At 40.0% G+C, this 22,518-nt stretch overlaps 1 protein-coding gene across 1 annotated transcript in view; it reads right to left on the bottom strand.

The window, feature by feature from the left end:
- Positions 1 to 8,029: 8,029 nt before the first annotated feature.
- The window catches only part of LOC114241919 (uncharacterized), a 39,381-nt gene continuing 24,892 nt past the window's right edge, over positions 8,030 to 22,518 (bottom strand). The window contains exons 5-21 of the mRNA XM_089735249.1: positions 20,485 to 20,771; positions 19,698 to 19,785; positions 19,049 to 19,344; positions 18,128 to 18,266; positions 17,131 to 17,282; positions 16,422 to 16,560; positions 15,627 to 15,796; positions 14,959 to 15,094; positions 13,862 to 14,023; positions 12,950 to 13,047; positions 12,355 to 12,864; positions 11,519 to 11,635; positions 10,915 to 10,981; positions 10,403 to 10,503; positions 9,755 to 9,901; positions 9,290 to 9,410; positions 8,030 to 9,111 (exon numbers count right to left, since the gene is read on the bottom strand). Coding sequence (XP_089591375.1) covers positions 8,067 to 9,111; positions 9,290 to 9,410; positions 9,755 to 9,901; positions 10,403 to 10,503; positions 10,915 to 10,981; positions 11,519 to 11,635; positions 12,355 to 12,864; positions 12,950 to 13,047; positions 13,862 to 14,023; positions 14,959 to 15,094; positions 15,627 to 15,796; positions 16,422 to 16,560; positions 17,131 to 17,282; positions 18,128 to 18,266; positions 19,049 to 19,344; positions 19,698 to 19,785; positions 20,485 to 20,771 — 3,775 coding nt within the window. The 3' untranslated portion in view covers positions 8,030 to 8,066. The remainder of the gene's footprint in view (positions 9,112 to 9,289; positions 9,411 to 9,754; positions 9,902 to 10,402; positions 10,504 to 10,914; positions 10,982 to 11,518; positions 11,636 to 12,354; positions 12,865 to 12,949; positions 13,048 to 13,861; positions 14,024 to 14,958; positions 15,095 to 15,626; positions 15,797 to 16,421; positions 16,561 to 17,130; positions 17,283 to 18,127; positions 18,267 to 19,048; positions 19,345 to 19,697; positions 19,786 to 20,484; positions 20,772 to 22,518) is intronic.

The raw sequence follows: 22,518 nt of genomic DNA, 5'->3' as shown, positions 1-22,518 counted from the left end.
AAAAAACTGGTCTTAAAGTCAAGTTAGATTCAAGTGAAATCTAAGTCATGACGACCTATAACTTAGCGATTCTCCGAGCGTGCTTCGAGCGGATGTTAGCAAGTTATCAAACGGGTTTCTCATTTGAAATCATCCAGGTTCGAATCTTGAGTTTAAAATTTGCATCTGTCCTCCTTTTGGGCATTCTGGTTTTAGAAACCATAGATCGCTTGACCTGGGATAGGCATAGTCAGAGTTAATGCAGTTTTGTAATCCGTTGATTCTATCACGGGATAAGCAAAGGGTAATGCAATTTCTTCAAATCTGATCAGAGAGAATTATAAGTCTTGGGCCGCATGGGTAACTATGGAAAGGAATCAGTGAGGCTTAAATTGAAAAGTGGGGAAAGTTTACTGGTGGTAGAACCACTTGTGCGTCCGCACGGGTAGTTACCACCGCCCCGCCTATTTCTGCCGTGAAGCAGTAATGCGTTTCGCTTTGAAGGGAGGGCAGCCGCTAGAACTATACTGAGACCTTAGAACTTATAATCTCACGTTGTAGATGTTTATGGGCTCCAGTAACCATTTAAGACCAGGTGGGCTGTGAGCTTGTCCACCAATCAAAGCAATAAAAAAAAGTAACATAATTCGTAAGTGTTTAATGTATAATATTTATTTATTTTGTTAATACATTCTGTATCTTCGTATTTCTTCTTTGCATAAGCACCAGATTATCAATTCTATTTCTTATTTTTAAATTTAATTAAATAAATGAGATAAAATTACAAACATAAATCTCTTGGTGAGGTATTTATTACAACTATGGTCCCTCAGTAGACGAAATTCGACTACAATTCATTAAAATCGTAAGTTTGTACACTATTATGATTCTATTTTCAAAGACAAATTTCTATAATCACAAATTTCGCCAAGACTACACTATAGAAAAATATTAATAAAGAGAAACAATATTTAATGTGTATTTAATCTATTCTCAATTTGACCACAGACGTCAAGAACAAAAAGTTGATGCGTTTTCATGAGTTTTCTAATTTCTAGGTTGAATTTTACCAGTGACTTGTCTTGCCGGTTAAGAACTTTTTTCTTAGCTTTGATTTATGTATTAATTTCTCTTATTCCTCCATAACTATATCGTTTCTTTAAAAATCTAAATTAAAAAAATAAATCTATATATTAATAGGTGAAGCAAAACTTTGTACCACTTTTTATGAAAATTGCGCGGACGGAGGAGTATGAAATATCTCACACTTATAGAGAATATAGAGAAGGAGTGCAGAATGCTAATATTTTATTTCTCTTATTATGCATTAACAATACATTAAATCACACACACTACCATGTATTTGACACAAACATTTATATATACTCCTTGTTTATTGTCAAACTTTTGTTATTGCTTGAACTCTGTGGTCAAATTGAAAATAGGTTAATATTATTTATCTTTAATATTATTCGTCTATAGTGTAGTCTTGGCGAAATCTGTGATTATAGAAGTATAATAGTTTTTGACAATTGAACCTTAGTAATGTTCAAACTTATGATTTCAATTAATTATAGTCGAATTTCGACTACTGGGGGTTCACTGGTCTGTATAAATATACAGTTTTATTTCAAGGTGGGAACCCGTCAAAAACATTTTTCACGGGCGGGCCCAATGTCAAATGATTGGCTCGACGACTCATGAGCGCACTTTCACTGAATTGCACGAAGCACGTTACGTCTATCGCTTTCATTGTGCAGTTCATTGAACTTGGGCGCTTTGAGAGGCGCTTTTAAGCTCACGAACTTAACCTGTTAAAACCGCATTCGGCTTCAACGCGAGGTGAGCTTGTGGAAGTGTTCCTAATATATGTTTACTGGTGGTAGGACCTCTCGTGAGTCTGCGCGGGTAGGTACCACCACCCTGCCTATTTCTGCCGTGAAGCAGTAATGCGTTTCGGTTTGAAGGGTGGGGCAGCTGTTGTAACTTTACCTTAGAACTTATATCTCAAGGCGGTTAGCGCATTTACGTTGTAGATGTCTATGGGCTTTAGTAACCACTTAACACCAGGTGGGCTGTGAGGTCGTTCATCAATCTAAGCAACAACAACAAAAATCTGACAATAAAAACGAAGTATTTTAATGATTGCCAAAAACTTAAAACAAATTAGCGGTCAAATCGAGAGGTACTAAAGTAAAAGTGATGGTGTAACTAATGCAATTGGCGTAAACCGTAATGGCTTTCGCTAGAAATCACGCAAGAATGTTTAAAAGTTTGTTTATTTTTATGGAAACAATCTTTAGTGTTGGAAGATTGAGAAAACTTACGTAAAGCAATAAAATTTCAAGTGTTTGTTTGATTTTTTTAACGAAGTGGCTTTATTTATTTGTTATCGTGGAGATTTAAACCCGTAAATAAAGATATTTTTTTGGTATAACGGATCAGTGGTGATTTAGTTTGCAACATTAGTCCTAGACGTCCTGGTAGTCGAGAGGTTAAGACGCCCGGTGCATTCGTATCGAGCGATGCGGCTGTACCGGGGTTCGAATCTAGCAAGCAGGTAAAAAAAATATCTACATAGACACGTACATACATACGTCTTCCACGACGAAGCAATCAAGCTGTGTTTTATAAAAATCGGACCAACTAAAATTATAGTTTCCTTAATAACTGGAGCACGCGCGGGTAGGTACCACCATCCTGCCTATTTCTACAACGGAACTGTCATGTCTTTCGATTCCAAAGTCGGGGTAGCGGTTATACAGAGACTTGGACCGACGTAAATGGCAGCTTTCACGTCAGATTTATCTATGGGCTTTGGCTTGTTTAGCACTTAAAATTAGAGATGTGAGCTCTTTTACACCCTTGAGAGCTGGCTTTACTTATGGTGCAGGTGCTCGCATCGGCGTCAAGAGTAGCCAGTCTCGGCATTCTCAATGAACCTGTTATATTTGTGCCTATTCCATTTTGGCCGCGCTTACTAGAGGACGCTAGGGTAATAATTGCTTACGAGCGCTACATAGGCTAGATACGTTTTTGACTTTGGTGAAATTATTTGAATGTCCCCAATAGATGGCGTTAGTGGTAAAATTAAATTGCGCTATCGATGTGTGTTCCGAAAATATATACATACATATATAGGTATATAATTGATGTTTCGCTCAACTCAACGTCCTCCCGATCTACTAACGGTGATTTTAGGTACCTCAAGCACCAGTCATCGTTCTCGTCGAACCCTTCGCTTGCGACGAAGGGCTCGACGAGTAAATTAACTTAAATAACCCTCCGACACAACCCACTGAGTTTCTCGCTCGATCTTCTGATCTTCTCAGTGGATCGCGTTTCTGATCCGGTGGTAGATTCTGCGAAGCACGGGTCTTACTAGGGTTCGTGTTAGCAACGTCGTCAGGCTTGAGCTACGTGAGCTCATCTACTAGTTAAGGTTACGCTGAAATAGCCTCTCAAGGCTATCAGCTTAGGTAGGAAAAAAAAACAACTCAACAGATGGGACTTTAGTCTTTAATGGGAAAGCAAGCGTCCATGGAACTTCGAGGACACATCATCAGACTGTGGTTCGCTCATGGTCCTTCGGAACTGGATCGTCCAGCCGTGAATTTCATCAACAGCTTATCAACTATAAAACAGATTTTTAAGAGCCACAAATATAGCCTGGAAAACCATTGCTCTGACTGCCCTCCTGATATTTAGCGGTTGTCGGTTTCTCATATGATAGTAGAAGTGTGAATAAAACAACTAACTATCTATACTAGAGCTCGCAGTAATCCAAATTCGACTATAATTAATTAAAATTAAAAGTTTAAGCATTCTTATGGTTCTATTGTCAAGCACTATTATATTTCTATAATAATACAGATTTCGCCAAAACTACACTGTAAATAAATAATGTTAAAGACAAACAGTATTAATCTTTTCTCAATATGACCACAGACTTTAAACAATAACAAAAGTTTCACAATTGACAGAGTATATTTTATGTATGTGTTATGTCAAATACATGGTAGTGTGTGTAATGTTTTCTTTATTGATTTAATGTATTTTCAATGCATAAATTTTAAAAAGTATTAGAGTCATACACTTCTTCTCTATATTCTCTATAAGTGTGGGAAATTTCATACTCCTCCGTCCGCGCAATTTTCGTAAAAAGGAGTATAAAGTTTTTGCTTCACGTATTAAAATATATAGATTTTAAACCAGTTTTTTTTTATTGTTTACATGTGTGGACGTGCACACAGCCCACCTGGTGTTAAGTGGTTACTGGAGCCCATAGACATCTACAACGTAAATGCGCCACCCACCTTGAGATATACGTTCTAAGATCTCAGTATAGTTATAACGGCTGCCCCACCCTTCAAACCGAAACGCATTACTGCTTCACGGCAGAAATAGGCGGGGCGGTGGTACCTACCCGTGCGGACTCACAAGAGGTCCTACCACCAGTAATTACGCAAATTATAATTTGGCGGATTTGATTTTTATTACACGATGTTATTCGTTCATCGTGGAAGTCAATCGTAAACTTTTTTTCTTTAAGTACGTATTTCATTAGAAATATTGGAATTCACGCTTCGTGGTAGAACATCAGTAAGATGATGCTAAATAAACGCTCGCCCTCTCCAATGCTTAAAAGCAAGTTATCAGCACAGCAAATCCGTTTTGGTTCGAAATAGAAATCATTTTCTTTTGCAAACGACCATCATAATAGTTAATGTACCATAATAATTCAGTAAGCGTTCCGACATTGCGAATTCGAGCCCAAGGGAGCGCTCAGACAAACTCTAAGCTGTTTTCACTTCACTTTCACGGAGTGCATACTTGAATGAACAATCTGATAGTCGAAGTTTCCTGGGAGTAGACATTTATTGCCTAAGGTTGAATTTACCGTGAAACACGTGTGTTACTTTGAAACTAAATCATATGATTTCTTAAAAGGAATATATATATATTTTATTGCTCTTGTAGACAGACGAGCATACGGCCCACCTGATGGTGAGTGGTTACCGTCGCCCATGGACTTCAGCAATGCCAGGGACAGAGCCAAGCCGCTGCCTACCGCTTAATACTCTCTACAAGCCTCGTTTGAAGAAGGACATGTCATAGCGCTCGGGAAACACCGTGGAGGGGAGCTCATTTCATAGCCGGATGGTACGTGGCAAAAAAGACCTAAAAATAACCTATAAATATGATTATATCGATGGCTTCACGTCAAACTCTTCGACGAAGATCTCTTGTGAGTCCGCACGGGTAGGTACCACCATCCCGCCTATTTCTGCCGTGAAGCAGTAATGCGTTTCGGCTTGAAGGGTGGGGCAGCCGTTGTAACTATACTGAGATCTTAGAACTTATATCTCTAGGTGGATGGCGCATTTACGTTATAGATGTCTATGGGCTCCACTAACCACTTAACACCAGGTGGGCTGTGAGCTCGTCCATCCATCTAAGCAATAAAAAAAATCGAATACAAACTACTATGGACGTGAAAAGGACCAAGAGGAAAATGAAGAAGTTGGCGCCCTAGAAAAAGATGGATAGAAGATATAAATTAAGATACCAAATATTAAAAACAGATTGCAAGCTATTTTTTTGCTAACCGTCTAAGAAATATATTTTACATAATTATTAAAAATGATACTACGTAAATAAAGCACGTCACGTTAGATAAGCAACGGATGGTCGGTCGTATGCAAAGAAACTATGTTTCATTTTCATACAACCATAATGCGAATGTAATTTTCAACCAAATCTCAAACGTTCGTGACACTATTGTTACGCCGGTAAGAGTGACGCCATCTATCGCTGAATAGTCGAACGAATATCGAAGGATCTAGTAGCATCTAGAACACTCGAGAAGTAAATCGCCATTTATTGTCAGATGGCGGAAACACGCACATCGAAAATACTCGACTTGTGAGGAATGTTCTCAATAATTCTAGATAGATATCGTATCGAATATAAAAGCGTTGTAGAAATGACACACTGTTAGTGAGTATTTAGAAATATTCGAAGCGAAACAGCGAACGGAACACCTGAAGCGAAGCGGAAAAAGCGAATTGAGAATTTTAAAGTGTTTGTGAAGTGTTTTATGTGATCTAAGTGCTAATGCAGTGTTAATTTGTACTTTGGTGGAACTTTTTATTTATCGCGAACCCCAGCAGGTAAGGTATAAAAATCAATCGCCAGTCAATACAAATCGAATTACATGACGCACGGTCATTTGTGATTTGCGTGCATTTTATTTTCTGTTGTCAGCGCCATCTGTGAGTAGTAAACTAGATATACATGTCTGTTACCGGATCACTAGATGGCGTTGAACACCATCTTTTCTTAATTCATCATTTAATTTTAAAAAAACGTCCTAAACGGATGAGGATAGATGAAGAACGGACTCAGAGACGTCAAAGATAAAATGAAACAAAAGATAGAATATAAAAAAAATATATATTGCTACTTAAGTTAAGTTACATTTAAAATGAATCTTAAAGATATTTCTTTGTGTCGTATCTGAAGCTCAGGCATCGACATGGAGTATTATGATGCACCAAACATTCAACAAAAGGTATTATAAAGTTTAATTTTATCACATTTGATGCTTTGTTGATTTTTAATTTAACATTAAAAAGGATCAAGATATTTTGTCAATGCTTTACATATTACAAAGCTATCATTTTTAGTAACTTAAAATAAACAAAAGATATATTTAGATACATTTGTAAATTCGAATCTTAAGCGCGAGTAATTTATTAAAACTAAATTAGGATTAATTCGAGAGTATGCGTCGTCATTTTGACCCAAATATCTTCAATTTTGTGTCAAACTGACAATTTTCACTAAGCAAAACTTATTGTTATATTGATACATAGGAATATGCGGCAGTAAGGGTCCATAGCACAGAAGCAGAGTCGAAATCAAACCGAGAAAATTTATTTTTATTTAAAATATAAATATATACGTTGCAGAATGGGCTAATATCTTTATTTTATTTTGACATATTGGGTGTTTGTCTTGCTTTTGTTAATTGCTAGTCCCATGTTTAGGATTATAGCCTCTAATCTATATATATATATATATCGACACTTGAAAGGCAAACGTGACTAAGCGTCAATAACTGCATTGTACATAAATGATAGGCAATAACCATATTCGATGCGTAAAAAATATATATTTCTAGGTCTATTAAAATCATTTCAATCCTACAGCTACTAGCTAGATTCTACTACAGCTAGATTCGTTAAAATAAATTTTGTTTTCAGTTATTTCAACTTTAAATTAGTCTACTGTAAAGTTCAGGCATTGTCGCTTAGTCACGTTTGCCTTTCAAGCGTCGATATATATAAATTTCATTTCATTTTGTATACTATAAAATTACAAATCTTGTAGGACTAATAAAGCATACCTTTTTTTTTGTAGGACATTGTTTTATTTGGACAAAAAATATATTAACCTATCACGTGTACCTTTGTCCTACAGTTACTAATAAAACAACAAGTCCGGTGGTATTGAGAACTTTTGAGCGTAGGACCAAGATGAGATACTACGCAATTTGTAGGACAATGTAGGTGGTAAAGTATGCAAATGACAAAAAATGGTAACCAATAAAAAAAAATCAGCTGGTTAGTAATTATGACCTTGTTTATAATACATGTTGAAGAGGGGGGACTCCCTAACAAAACCTTATATTTTGTAGGACAAATATATTTTCATGCTATTTAGATAATTATCTCGATAATTAACAAAGAAAAATTCGGTTAGTAACAAATTTTGAAAATTCGTGAAATTAACATAATTTATCCTTGCTATCCCTAGTAAGCTACCATTTACCAACGTTACTGTAAGGAAAAAAGTTGGGCGTCTAGTCAAAAGGAAGCTACGCATGAAAAATCAGCTTGTTAGTAATAAATGATGAAAAGTGTACCAGGGATCCTGAACAATTATGGATAAACGTGATAAATAAAATTGAAATTGAAATATTTTCATCTGACCTAATGGCTCTGTCCTGAATGTTTTTATATACATATATAATAAACGTATTCATTGTTATGATAAATTTTATTAATCATATGTCTTTAAGCTTAAATTTTCCTACTGCTATCAACAGAACTCTCTTTAGCTCTATCTCTCTCCAACAGTCTCCTTCTAACTTCCTCCGGGTTATATCTCTTCCTGTAAACTCTTCTGACTCTCCTCACAGGATTTACATTTCTAGTTTTTATAATTTTCTTCTTTCCGAAACTAGCAGAATTAATCACTGATGGGGCTCTGTCTTCCAGAGGCCTCAGAGATTTGGATCTTCGAGTGGCATTCGTTAGCACATCTCTCTGCTCTCTGATTGTGGCGTCATAAAATATTTTACCGTTGACAATTGCTTTGCGTATGTTTTCAGTTGTAGCTAGTACTCTTGGTGGTCTAACGAATGTTGTCTCGCTCACTTCTAGACTTCTGTCGGTATTCCTGTCCTTCTCTATTTCATCTTTAGTCACTTTCCGTACGACCCCTCTCCTTTCTACTGGGAATTTATTTCCGAAATTGAAGTCCAGCAAATCTTCGTCGACCGCAATGTTCTTTGAGGCCAATTCTTTCTGCGATCGCTTTTCCAAGACAACTTTCCCGTCGCGACTTGAAGCCAATAGTCGTCCTATCTCTTCTATCTGTCTCTCTTCCGCTCGTAGAGTTTTAAGATCTGCCTTCGCACTCTTTTTAGCGTCTTCTATATCAAAGACTTCAATAGACTTAGAGAAATCTAATAGTTTATCATCAATTCCATCGATAAGGTCCATTTTATCTTCGTCCTTGTCAGAAGTTGTGCTTTCTGTCTCGCTCTTATTTACTCTTTCAATAATCTCAGTGACTTCGCTAACAGTTTTAGCTGTTGTCGTTTTGTCGATGTCGATATGAAGTTCTTCGTCATGATCGCTAATATTACGTTTCTTCTCGCCTCTATGGTTGTCGATGATTTTTGGTTTGTCGATAAGTGTCTGTTGATCTGGCGAGTCCCTATCATCTGGTAGGTCTCTGGATTCCGCCGGTTTTGGCATTTCAGTAGTTGTCGTTTCGTTGTATCTAAAATAAGTCATGTTTGGTGGAGGACCTTTGTGTAGGTAGGCCACCGGCCAGTATCTGAAACGAAAGGACATTAGATTTGAATTGAAAAATATTATAAGTGCAATATTCAATATTTACATTTAAATCCTGTTTATTTTATTTTATCTGGATGATTTTGAGGTATGCTCGAGTGACTTTGTACACACATCTTATTTACTTTGAAAGTAGGCTTAGATTGATGATTGACCCATACCTCGGCACACCGAGTCCATCACGCGTACCTCCTCCCTGTGCTGGCGCCCAGGATCCGGGAGCAGGTCGAGAATATTCTGGTTTTATATGCGGCGGATCTGATGTCGGTACTCTTGTATACCCTGGAATGTTCGAGTTAAAAAGTCGGTACTAACTACATTAGGGAGGTAATTGAACGTGGTTTACCCATCAAGGTCATGGGTTACCTTCCACCCGACGACCCTTGAAATAAGAAGTGTTTTAATGCGCAGCGCTTTTGTTACAGCCTCAAGTGGGGGATAAGCTCGGGGCTAACTTGAATGTCAACGGTCACCGCAGTTGATAGTTCTCACGTGGGCTATTACGGCGTGGCACAATCCGCCTTGAGATATGAGGTCAAATTTTCAATGAAATGTATGCCTGCTTCGAGTCATGAATAGATATAATGGCTCACAACACCACCGCTAAGTAGTAAATAAAAAAATACCTGGTAAGGGATTCCCGTATCTATCGTAATACGCCTGAGGACCGTTTTTGTATAATTCATCCCAGTATCTTTTATCAGCTTCAGATAGATACGAACCAGGTCTATTTCTGTGTGGACGGCTCGGACCCGAAGGTTGAGAGGTTTCGTCTGGAAGACATGTTTTTTGTAGGCGCTATATTATTTGGTGAGTCATAGATAATAATCGCTAGCTTAGACCTAAGAAGAACAGGTCGATTTGTTCCTTTGAGCCGAATAGAAACTAGCTGCCTATGGACACTCTCAATGGACCGTATTATGCGGGGCTCATAATTATATGTACATAATTGTATATACTACGGAGAAAAGCTTATAGAAGTTTCTAAAGATCTAACACCAATCCTTGAATGTCAAATCAAGAAGTATATGTCTAGGCAATGATTGATTTTTTTTATTATCCTCAAACTAGGGTTCTTCCGTGTGATACATATTAGGTTGTCACAACCACAACCAAGACTTTGAGTCCGTATCTGGTTGAACTGATATAAGGGTCAAAAAACATAGGTGAGAACTCTTTAAGTAGAGTAAACTCTAGAAAACTGGCGTTAGATACAGCTTCGGTTAAAAAACTTATCTAAATTCTAAGAATGTTATTAAAATCACGGTACTGACCTCTGTTTATTTGCGAGGGATGCGGCACGTTGTGTTGATGGTAAGGGTAGTATTTTTCGCTACACGGGCGCCATTGGTCGCTCTCTGGGCCCACGTAGCACCTTACAGAATAATTTAAGTCTTTATTTGGTTCACTTATTGCGACACGAACGACATTGTTCTTGATGCTCGTGGCGCGATGCTACTGTTCAAATCCCATAGAAAAGTACCAATTATAATGAAATACGTATCTGATGCTACGATGAACAAACAACATAGTGCAGTGAAAAGAAAAATTGAGTACTAAATTCATTAATTTGTTTAATTACTGGTGCATCCAAAACCATCAACAACTAGGATTACGGTACCCACACCATCAAGTTAGCACTTGGCCGTGAGTGGCAGTCTGTAGTCCGTCATAATAGCTACTAACCACCTTGAGATATAAGATCGAAATTGCTTTGCTGTCGGTACGCGTGACTGCTTCATGACCGAACGGTCCTTTTTATTAGTCCGATAGCTACGACACTTACCATGGCTTATTGAAACCTTCGCTGTACCCACAGCGATGCGTTGGCGCACAACAGTAATCCCATGACCCTGGAAATGAAGAAATTCGACCAATTTTAACAATCTACAATCTGACCGCCCTGTAGATAGCAAGTGACAGGACTTTTTGGCGGGAACGCGAGGCGTGAAGATGTGGGATTTGTTTTATTTTGTCTATTTAGTGTTTCTTCAGATTTAAATGTTTAATAGCGGTGGTTTATTAACTGTTTAGCATCTGTGAAAGTGCACAAATGTGGGAAAATGAAACAAAGCCGCTGAACGTAACTTCTCGGGATCTCCAAAAAGTCCACTGAAAAAGTCTCAGTAAATGACCACCATTTTACTGAGATTATATTATATCCCATATATCATCTCATCTCATTTCGTTTCATGCCATGTTTCATATTAATCAGCTTTATTTCATTTCATAATGTCATTTTTCATATATAAAAAAATTCAATAAAATTAAAGTAAGACGTGACGTAAAGGTCTTAGGTACCAGGTCATAAATTCACTTAAAAAAAAAGCAAGTGACATAGTCTGCTCGTGTGCCGGGCTGCTACGGGGAAGTAGGAGGTTATTCCTCACCGATTTCTCCACCCTCCGGTTCGCAAGCCCAGTGGCCGGCGACGTGGTTCTGCGCGCAGGAAGTCCCCGCTCGGCAGGGGAACCCGGACACCGTGAAGTGGCGCCAAGATACGGCAACTGCGACCGAAACGTTACTTTAGAACAGCTGATGCAATAATGATGCGCGGGGTCAACGAACCGGCACCTCGAGCGACGAAGCAACTACCCTCAATTTACATTCGGTACTTACAATAATAAGTGTTTTTATTCAGCTTTCTGCGTTAATTCATTTACGGATTGGAAAATTTTATCCGTGGTATAAGCTTTTTATGAGCTCTCACGGGTAGGAAATGCTTTGTGGTGGAACAATCGTTAAATGAGAGTTAGACCTCCTGTTTGAAGGTAGGCGGCGGCATTAACTCAGTTAATATCTAAATAAGCTCTGGTAACCATTTAAGATCAGGTGGATCGTTATCTAGCCAATAAAATATAACAAAACGTTATTAAAGTCTAATCCTCCATACGAGGAGCCTCATCAGTGCAAAGAAAATAAACTATAAACATTATCTTGCCTTCATCGACCATGTGTGAACGGTTCAATGATAAAGTGCATACGACCAAGAATGAATTGTGCACCACAAATTTTTTTTTTTCGAATTGACCCCTTACATGCTCCATTGAGTCTGACTTTATTCCCGATGCGGAATATATTGAGAAACATCTGAGAATTAAAACTTGCTCATATCAAAATATATGTAAATCTAAATTCAGAAAGGTAATTAATTATCCATGTACTACTGCATAACATAATCATCACGACTGGGGTTAAGGTAATGTAATTTTGAAAAATGACTTACTTCCATCTTCCCGGTCTCCTTCAAAGCCCGGTTTTGAACCAGGATTGAACCCAGGTCGTCCAGGTCGGTACCCGGGTGGACTGGTAGGGACAAAGGGTCTATCGTGTTCTGGAGGTCGGTACGCCGGTTTGGGCACGTATCCCGGTTTCTGAACCGGATATTCGGGTCTATAGACACTAGGTTCGACCGGACGCGGTTTGAAATTTGGCTGCACCGGATAGAGAGGCTTAAGACCGGGCCTGCTGGATTCAAATGGAGGTTCATTTAAAGGGTATACCGGTTTAAGTACCGGCCCAACTGGTTCGAAATGTGGTTTGAAATCTGGACCACTTGGTTCGGCAAAACCCGGTTTGTATGGTCCACTTGGTTCAATAGAATACGTTGGTTTATAAAAATGTCCACTAGTTTCGTAATGTGGTTCGAAATCGGGACCGCTTGGTTCAGGATATACCGGTTTGTATATTGTTGGTTTAAACGGCTTTATGTGTCCTTCAGATATGTAAGGAGGATCTGAAATGCACAAAAGTAACAATCTTTATTCTAATTAATTTCATAAGTAAATTACTTGAAATGCGTTATGATAATTTTTGATTACCTGATTCAGAGTAACCAGGACCAGAGGGACCTGACACTGGGTAGGACTCTTCAGAACCAGATGTCAGGATCGGTCTTGGAAGTTCGTGTGTAGGCTCACTGGAATAAACTTGTTTTGTCAACTGTGAATCTAGGCCAGAGATTTTTATGACGATAGCAATGCTGTTCACTGTTACATTGTACTGGTCTAGTAAAGTTTAATATTGCGCCCGATAGATGGGCACTGTACAGTGTTTCAGAAAGACGCCATCGTTAACTTGCTTCGCAATCTTACATAGGCCACATTGTGTATACAATGTTGAGATGAGATAAATAAGGTCCTAATCGCTTAGGCTTATAGCTTAAGTTACCCGTACTGTGTTGTGACGTGTTCGGATATATACCACCGTCCTAATTATTTATGTCGTGTACCAGTGAGCTCATCACTAGTTTTTCAAACTAGGCTTTCGTGATATCTATACGCTCCTGATGGACCGGATGATTTTTTTAAAACAAGACGCGGGTTCTTTGACATGCCGATGCAACTAATAAATAATAATAATAGCACGAGGAGCGAAGAGCATTAATACAATTTTTTTTATTACCTTTATAGGTCGACCGAAGAAGACATGGATGGAGTGTGTGACTGACGATATGAGAGAGAGAGGAGTGAGTGTTGAAATGACGGCTGATAGAAAAGAATGGAATAGAAAAATTCGCTATGCCGACCCCTACTAGTGTGATAAGGTGGAGACAAAGAAGAAGAAACCTTTTTAGGCAGACGAGCCATACGGCCTTCCTAATGATGAATAGTTATCGTCACCTATGGACATCAGCAGCCAGAGGCAGAGCCAAGCCGCTGCCTACCTTGACCAAATACAAATGGAGCAAATATTGCAGGTCTCCTATCAGACATATAATAAAAACAAGTTACTCATAATCCGGTCCGTGGATCTTCCTCCAGCACTGCCCGTTGAATAGATCGAAAGCGAAGAGCCAGTCGTCAGTGGAATGTACGTAGTCCACTCCCCTTTGAAGATCGAACAGTCTTATCTCGGAGAGGAAGCAGTTGTCGCGGTCCGGTGGTGCGTTATTTCTGTTGGAAGAACAGAAAAGCTTACTCAACTATTCTAAATAATCGTGATAAATAATATAGCTAACGTATTATAAATCCCTTCAGAAATTACTAAGAGAGAATTTGGCGATGGAGTAATTATCAAATATCTAAAATCAAGACATCGGTTATGAAGTCTTCATCAATCATGTGCAAGTGAGATAGCGATTTATCGATTACGACCCGTTCATATACCCATCTAAACAATTAATTTGTACGTCATTACACTAGACCTGACAAGTAAATATAACTTTAAATAAGATTTCGATTTTTTTAGTTGTGAATAAAGTGCATGGATAGTGTAATCAAAAGGCGTATTAAGCAACGCCATCTATCTGTCGAGGGACGAACGCTACGACACCGGTTAGAACGTATCGGCGGTCAGTGTGCTTAGTGCGAGTTTTTTAACGTTCTCGATAGCGTAAAAGTTAACCCAAATTTGTATGGAGTTGGAAAGTTTTCCCACGTTTGCCGCTAGAGGCGCTGTTCCAACCGCATACAAATTTGAGTTAACTTTTACGCTATCGAGAGCGTTAAACAACTCGCGAGGTTAGCGTGGGCTCGTTATTTGCCGCACTGGGAGTACGTACTTTAACCATACCAATAAAACGTACGACGGCTTCTAATCTATATCTTAGTTATTGTTCATGCAATTCTGCAGACCGTACACAATACGATTCAGAATAAGATTGTTTGATACTGGTAAAATAGATTTAGCATTACGTTTTTTTATGCTTAAAGCTACAAAATTAGCTTATGTTTTCTGTGAGTTCTTACACGTGATACAATTAAACATTTAGTTCGATAAGACTTTCCAATGGATATCATAATTCTTCATCGTAAATAAGATACGTATGGATGCTGAGTTCCTGAGAGCCTGGTACATGTAGTTGTTGGACAGTTTCCGGTGCACTTACTTGAAGGAGTAGCTCAGGCACCGGAAGGGCGCGTCGGTGCACGCCACCCCGCACGCCCCCTCGTCCCGGACCCTCGCGCGCCCCCGCACGGCCGAGGGGGATAACTGAGCCGCGCTGTCGTACTGGAGATAGCATTCTGGCGGAGTTTTTTTTTTGCTTAGATAGGTGGACAAGCTCACAGCCCACCCGGTTTTAAGTGGTTACTGGAATAGACATCTACAACGTAAATACGCCACCCACCTTGAGATATAAGTTCTAAGGTCTGTTACAACGGCTGCCCAACCCTTCAAACCGAAACGCATTACTGCTTCACGGCAAAAATAGGCAGGGTGGTGGTACCTACCCGTGCGGACTCACAAGAGGTCCTACCACTATGCTCCGAAAATACCATGCTACTGATTTTATTTATTTATTTTGCAAACTAACACTACAATGCGAAAGACGAAAACTCACTTCAAGAACATAAAATGAGTATACCATCAATGTAGTCGAAATCGATTAAAATGCATTATTAAGCACAACCCGAAAACTGCCGGATGGATCAAGATAAAATTTAAATGAGATACGTGAGAAGCAATAGCTTTAAAATCAGAATTGGTTCACCTAGAAAAGAATGTTTGAGGTTAGACACAGAGAGAAAAGGGAGAGAGGTTAGCTATAAGACTCACGTGTCCCGGGCTCGGGGTGGGCGTCGTGCAGCGCGGGCTGGCAGCCCCGCCCCGCGCGCCCCCGCGCGTACAGCTCGTGGTGGGCCGCGCGGCTTGGGGGCAGCGAGGCGGGAGGGGACGAAGTCAGGATACAGTTCTCTAAGTCCTCTCCTGTAATCGGGGCCTCGAACCTAGAGCCAATTTGCGCTTTATTAGATCATCAGGAAGTAGCATTAGTGGCTCTACAATACGGTCCTACGACGAATCAGAATCCCCTCAGGCTAGGCCTAATGAGTGGACCAGTACGATAGAGGAAACCACTAAGGCTGTCGCTTAGGTCTTATATACTTCTTCTCAGTCGTATACCCTCTTGGCAGAGTGATCGTGGTCATCACTTCGGGTGGTGGTGCGCATCACCAGACGTCGCCATTCCTCGCGTATCGCGGCTCTTCTTGTGCACTCGTTAACGGGACCGCTTAGAGCTGCCTTTTTTTGGTCGGTCCATCGGTAACGATAATCTACCACGCGGTCTTGTACCCTCTATCATGCCCTCCACCCCAAGGCGCTCAACTAAGTCGTCATTCCACCGTGACAAATGCTCCAAGAAAGTGAGAATGCGACCCTGAACGATGGAGGATAGTCGCTTATATACTAGAGAATACTTATAGAGAATAATTATATAGGCTATACTGAAGAATTTACTTTAGCCACCATCAGGCTCATTTATGGAACCTTAAAACCCAATTCGTTGACAAATAACTCGTCTCCTAACGCAAACTGAGCATTTGGTCCCCTGTGAAAACGTAAACCCCTCACCTGAAACTAAATCCTCTGCAGAAAAACCCGGAGGCTCGGATGCACTCCGCCTCGCACGCTCCCAGACCGGCCACGGTGAGGGCGGCCCTCACTGCGGCCCCGGTGACCGCAGCTCCAGACCTCACATGCCAGAAGCACTCTGTAAAAGGCCGTTTTGAAAGGACTCGTCAATAGGCCGAGATGAAGAAGGAAAGTTTAGAGCCGACTTAGCTATAAATGGTTATTTGTATTGGAATACATGGCTACCACCAGCCTGTCTATTTGTTAATGATTCTCTAGCGGAATGGTAGCGTTGGGATATCCATAAGCCGTAGTATTCTTGAAACACTAGAATGTCCATAAGCCGTGGTGGTATCCTTTAAACACTAATTGAGCTCATTCATTCGTATAGAGAAATGAAGAATCTGTTTCACGTGATGCGTTACCACCCTTGATATCGATGATCTCAGCGCGGCCCGAGAATCTGGCATCTTCCCGGAAACTAATTTTTGTATTAGAACTTATAAAGCAGAGTCATGTTTTATTGGAGTCGCTATACTTAACCTCGGGTTTTTTGGTATCTGTTCAATAGAATCAATATCATAGGAAATGTTCAATTTAGAAGCACACCTCTGATCTTCTTTATCCAGCCTATACGTCATACCAGAGAATGTTCTGAAGCTGGTGTTCAGACCAGTCATTATACGTAGGTCCTGAAATAATCCCTTACCACTTTCAACCCAAGGGTCATAATTTACGTTGACACAGTCGTGGCTTTGTGGCATCGCGTACACATCGGAGCTGCTGTCCGCGGACATCTCCAGGCCTCTGTACGGTCTTTCGCTCAAAAAGCAGTTGTCGGAGCCACGCGAATTCGAGTATCTGTGGCAGTTAGCACATTGTCTTAATTAAAATGATATTAAGATTTTTGATTTCTAATGCCCAAAGCTATGTCTTCATACTTGAAAAAAAAACAACTTTACAGGATCCGGTTAAATACGACTTGCGTACCTTTGGGGCCAAAATAAATACAGAACAAAGGATATATCATACTCTCAGTGATTAGCCACTTATGACGTCATGCATGGTAGCAACATTGACGCTGTGATGTCGATGGGATCCGAAGACCACACGTGTGGCATTTAAGCTCTGGAATGGAGAGAGCAATAAACCCCTTATCCCGGGTAAATGTGTTCCATTCATCCCTAAAGAATATATTGAAGACAAGCGAAACCGCGGAACACGTCTAGTGTTACGGAAATCTTCGTGGCCTAACGGATAAGACATCCGTTGCATTCGTGTTGAGCGATGCACCGGTGTTCGAATCTCAGGCGGGTACCAATTTTTCTAATGAATTACGTACTCAACAAATGTTCACGATTGATTTCCACGGTGAAGAAATAACATCGTGTAATAGAAATGAAACCCGCAAAATTATAATTTGCATAATTACTGGCGGTAGGACCTCTTGTGAGTCCGCGCGGGTGGGCACCACCACCCTGCCTATTTCTGCCGTGAAGCAGTAATGCGTTTCGGTTTGAAAGGTGGGGCAGCCGTTGTAACTATACTGAGACCTTAGAACTTATATCTCAAGGTGGGTGGCGCATTTACGTTGTAGATGTCCATGGGCTCCAGTAACCACTTATTACCAGGTGGGCTGTAAGCTCGTCCACTCATCTAAGCAATAATTAAAAAAAAAAGTGGAGTATCAACCCTGATCACGATACCTGTAGCTGTAGGAGACGCATTTAAACTCCCTCTCCTCAAAGCACGAGGCCTCGCACTCCACCACATTCTTGGCGTACAACGACCTCCTTATCGAACCACTACTCAAAGACATACCGGCGCTTCTCCGAGATGAGCAATCTGCAATAACAGAAGTGGATACAAGAGTCCATGGACATCACGACATGAATATCAAACCCCAGCTTCAAATCGTCACCTATCAGGTCGAAATTGCACTGTATGACAAATGTTCTCTTCTTTAAGCTGTAACATGTGATAGCATTGCGGCAGTAATAGGCATGTGGCATATCTGCCTATTAGTTAGGCTCACAATGAGAATACCGTCGCCTATAAGGCAAAAATGCTCTGCTCTAATATACAATACAATATCTTAAAAAAAGTCGTTGTGGCCTAAAGGATAAGGCGTCCGGTGCATTCGTATGTAGCGATGCAACGGGGTTGGAATCCCGCAGGCAGGTACCAATTTTTGTAATGAAATACGTACTTAACAAATCTTCAGGATTGACTTCCACCGTGAAGGAATAACATCGTGCAATAAAAATCAAAGCCGCAAAATTATAATTTGCGTAATTACTGGTGGTAGGACCTCTTGTGAGTCCGCACGGGTAGGTACCATCACCCTGCCTATTTCCGCCATGAAGCAGTTATGTGTTTCGGTTTGAAGGGTGGGGCAGCCGTTGTAACTATACTGCGACCTTAAAACTCATATCTCAAGGGTCTAGTAACCACTTACACTTAACACCAGGTGGGCTGTGAGCTCGTCTACCCTTAAAAGAAATAAATAAAAACAATAAAATACAAGATGGTCATACCTATCCAAATACGTCCTACTATCAGCACTGAGAAATTTACTTATACAAATGCCACTTCTAAGTAGAACAATAAAACCAGACAACACTGACCTTTCGGATCATCTTCGTCGCTTCTGCCTTCCAGCTCAAAAGTGGGTCCGTAATGATGGTAGCCCCCGTAATCGAAGCTATTAAATGACGATCCTGAGCTGTTCCATTTCTCTCTTTTCCAAGACCCGTATCTTTCGTTCCACGGGGTATCCTTCGCTAGTTTGTTATAGTCGAAATCCGCCATCGATTTATGGGGCCTGATGATGGTAGTCAATGGCCTGACTCCCTCAGAGCTGTAGGCTCTGTCGATAGCGTTGTTCAAGTTCCAATGGCTCTGCGATTTGTAGTAGTCGTTTCTACAAGTGGAGGTGGATACGATGAGCTCTATTAAGATCGCCGGAGCTAAAGCGACCAGGCAAAAACGCCTTTGTACCGATCACAATAGAGATAGCTTTCCGCCCACAGTTTCCGGTTTCCACACTGATCGAGGCTCAGAAATGGAATGAAAAGTGCCCTTTATTATTTTCCTGTTAAAAACTACATTCATATCGAATTTCGGTAAAATCGATTCAATAGTCCAAAACATGGTACAGATTGGGTAACCTCTAAAATTTTATAGATATGTATATTTATTAATTGGTTTCTTAAATATCTAACTAATAATTTATCATGTCTGTACAATGAAGGTCTGGCTCTTCAAGATTCTTACCTGTCCTTGTAATAGTCGTAGCCTCCATAATAGCCTCCATATTGTCCCCAGTTCTCGTGTTTTCTGGGATCGTTCTTCCTTCTTATTCCTGTATGATTTGCGCACGTATTTAGGGAAACACTTTAATATTAATGTCCTTTTATAATAGAGTTATCGGAGGTTTAATAAGGAATCTACAAGAAGATTGTCCAAAATTTGTGAAACCATTGGTGAAACCCGATTCTGTTTCGTGGTCTCGACCTAGATTAGAACCCCCTTCGTTGCCAGTGGACTCTTAAGATATTCCCCGGAAAATGGGCATTCTCTGATTATAATGTCAGGTTACACATTAATATCAGGTTGATTGGTTAATGTCAGGTTAATATCACATGTAAGCCCGTATAGGTACTACCACCCTGCCTAATTCTGCTGCAAAGCAGTCGCGCATTAAACGGTAGGCAGCGGCTTGGCTTTACCCCTGGCATTGCTGAAGTCCATGGGCGACGGTAACCACTCACCATCAGGTGGGCCGTATGCTAGTCTGCCTACAAGGGCAATAAAAAAAAAAAAAAAAAACCGATTTGAAGGTTGACCGTAGTTCACTGCAGCTGGGACTGCGGATAGTCGTTACATTCTAAGATTTGTTAGAGGATCAATTTGACCTCAAATGACGTCATAATATACGATTTTGATAAAAACAACCTCCCAGCTTCATATCGAGCTGCGATATCTGCGTACTCAACGTTCAACACAAATATACTGTATTTATATATCTTCAAACATCTAAGCCATTAAAAAATAAACTCACCAATCTGATAAGGAATGAAGTTCGTATCATCATGTTTCCTCTGTCCATAAGAACCGACGTATCCTCCACCCCATCTGTCTTCGGCCCGATTCTGAGTGGTCAGATAACCAGAATGCAGCAATCCTTGTCCGCGTAGACTATCAGGGCAATAAGGTTCCAAGCTATTCCGGTCGCGTTCGTAAAAATCATAGTCTTTGTCTTCAGCGAAGTCTCTTCGGAGATCGAAAGCTTCTATCGGTTTTGTCATGAGCTCGCAGAGGCTTTTGCCTCGGAACGAGGGGTCCAATCTACCAAACGGAGATATTTAAATATGGTTAAGCAGTATTAAACAGAACTGCTCAATTCAACGGACAAGAGTGTTCTTTGTGGTACTGCGATCGTCAACCGTCATTTACGGGTGGTAGAGCGTGTTATAAGGTATTACTACACTCCATACATCGCGAGACGCGTCAAATCCACCCGGCACTATGACATCCCATCATGATGATCACTACCATGCCGTCAAGAGCGAAACGATTAAGAAGAACAATAGATATATTATTATAATGACTTAGTCGCGAAATTTATTGAAACTTCATGCATATGCATATTTTTTTAAATATTATATGTTTGTATTGTGCTGTTTGTTTCCCAAATAAATAAATAAATACCTATGGTATCAAAGAACCACTAAAATTGTTGAATTAAAGAAATTATTGGTGGTAGAGTGTCGTGAAAGTCTCCGTGGGTTGGTACCACCGCCCTGCCTATTACTACCGTGAAGCAGTAATGCGTTTCGGTTTGAAGGGTGGGGTAGACATTGTAATGTAAAAACTGAGAGACCTCAGAACTCATGTCTCGAGTTGGGGGGCAGCATTTACATTGTAGATGTCTATGGGCTCTGGTAGCCACTTAACACCAGGTGGGCCGTGAGCTCGTCCACCCATCTAGGCATTAAAAAGAAAACCGTTATCGAATATCGCTTAGGCATATATCCCTTACGACTTACTTGAGGGGTAGAAAATCAACTCTCTTCTCGACTTAAACCCGACCGCATACTTTTACTAACCTATTAAAATTGAACGAACAATATGCTAACCAGAAAAATAAATAATAGTTTAAAAAAACTAACAAAATACGCTTTTATAGAAAATCCAACAAAAAAATAGAAAATAAACAATAAAATCATTTTTTTACACTATTTTTAATTCAAATTTATTAAAAAAAAATCTATTTTTACTTGGATTTTCAATAAAAGCGTATTTTGTTAGTTTTTTTAAATTATTATTTATTTTTCAATTTTTATTTGAATTTCATTATTTTTTTTAATTTTTGTGTTGGACAATTTTGAAATATCATCGGTCCTTAATAAGTATACCAAATTTCGAGTTAATCCGACGCTTTGAAGGGGGTCAAAATCATGTTCAAAGATTCCGTTACAAACATACATACGTCTGAAGCTTATAAAAGCGTATTAAAAATGTGCAGAGATTTGTGTAGCGAACACACAATATGTACAATATACGACCAAGCGAAATGCTCCTAATACAAGCGTCCTTGAGTCTGGCCCAGATACCTATGCCACCAGCAATAAGTATTAACGCTATTATTCTGTCTATTATAAAGCCCTGTAGATACCCTACCTAACTACCTGTTTATGTATTATGCAAATTACTCGGAATCAGGGACGTATTTGGATATTTCATGACTTGTGCTATTGCCCTGTTGATCAGGCGTTCTGGAGGTGGTCGCGTGTCTGGTTTTTCTTTATTACCTTTGTAGGCAGAAGAGTATACCGGCCACCTGATGATGAATGGTTACCGTCGCCCATGGACTTCAGCAATGCCAGGGGCAAAGTCAAGCCACTGCTTACCAAGCCAAGCCGCTGCCTATTCTCCATAGGCGAAGTTCAAACGAGAATGAAGAAAAGCTATTTATCGGGACGCTTCGGCAGTCCCTGGTCCCCAACCAATTTCGTTACAGAAACCGTGGCCTTATTGAGTCAAAATATCACATAACTATTTCCGTCTCTCCAATAGGCCGAGTATCTATGGA

Source organism: Bombyx mandarina, chromosome 02 (assembly GCF_030267445.1).
Source record: "Bombyx mandarina strain Sakado chromosome 02, ASM3026744v2".
NCBI classification, from domain to species: domain Eukaryota; kingdom Metazoa; phylum Arthropoda; class Insecta; order Lepidoptera; family Bombycidae; genus Bombyx; species Bombyx mandarina.
Note: the sequence above shows the minus strand (reverse complement) of the source record. Positions and strands in the feature narration are given on the sequence as shown.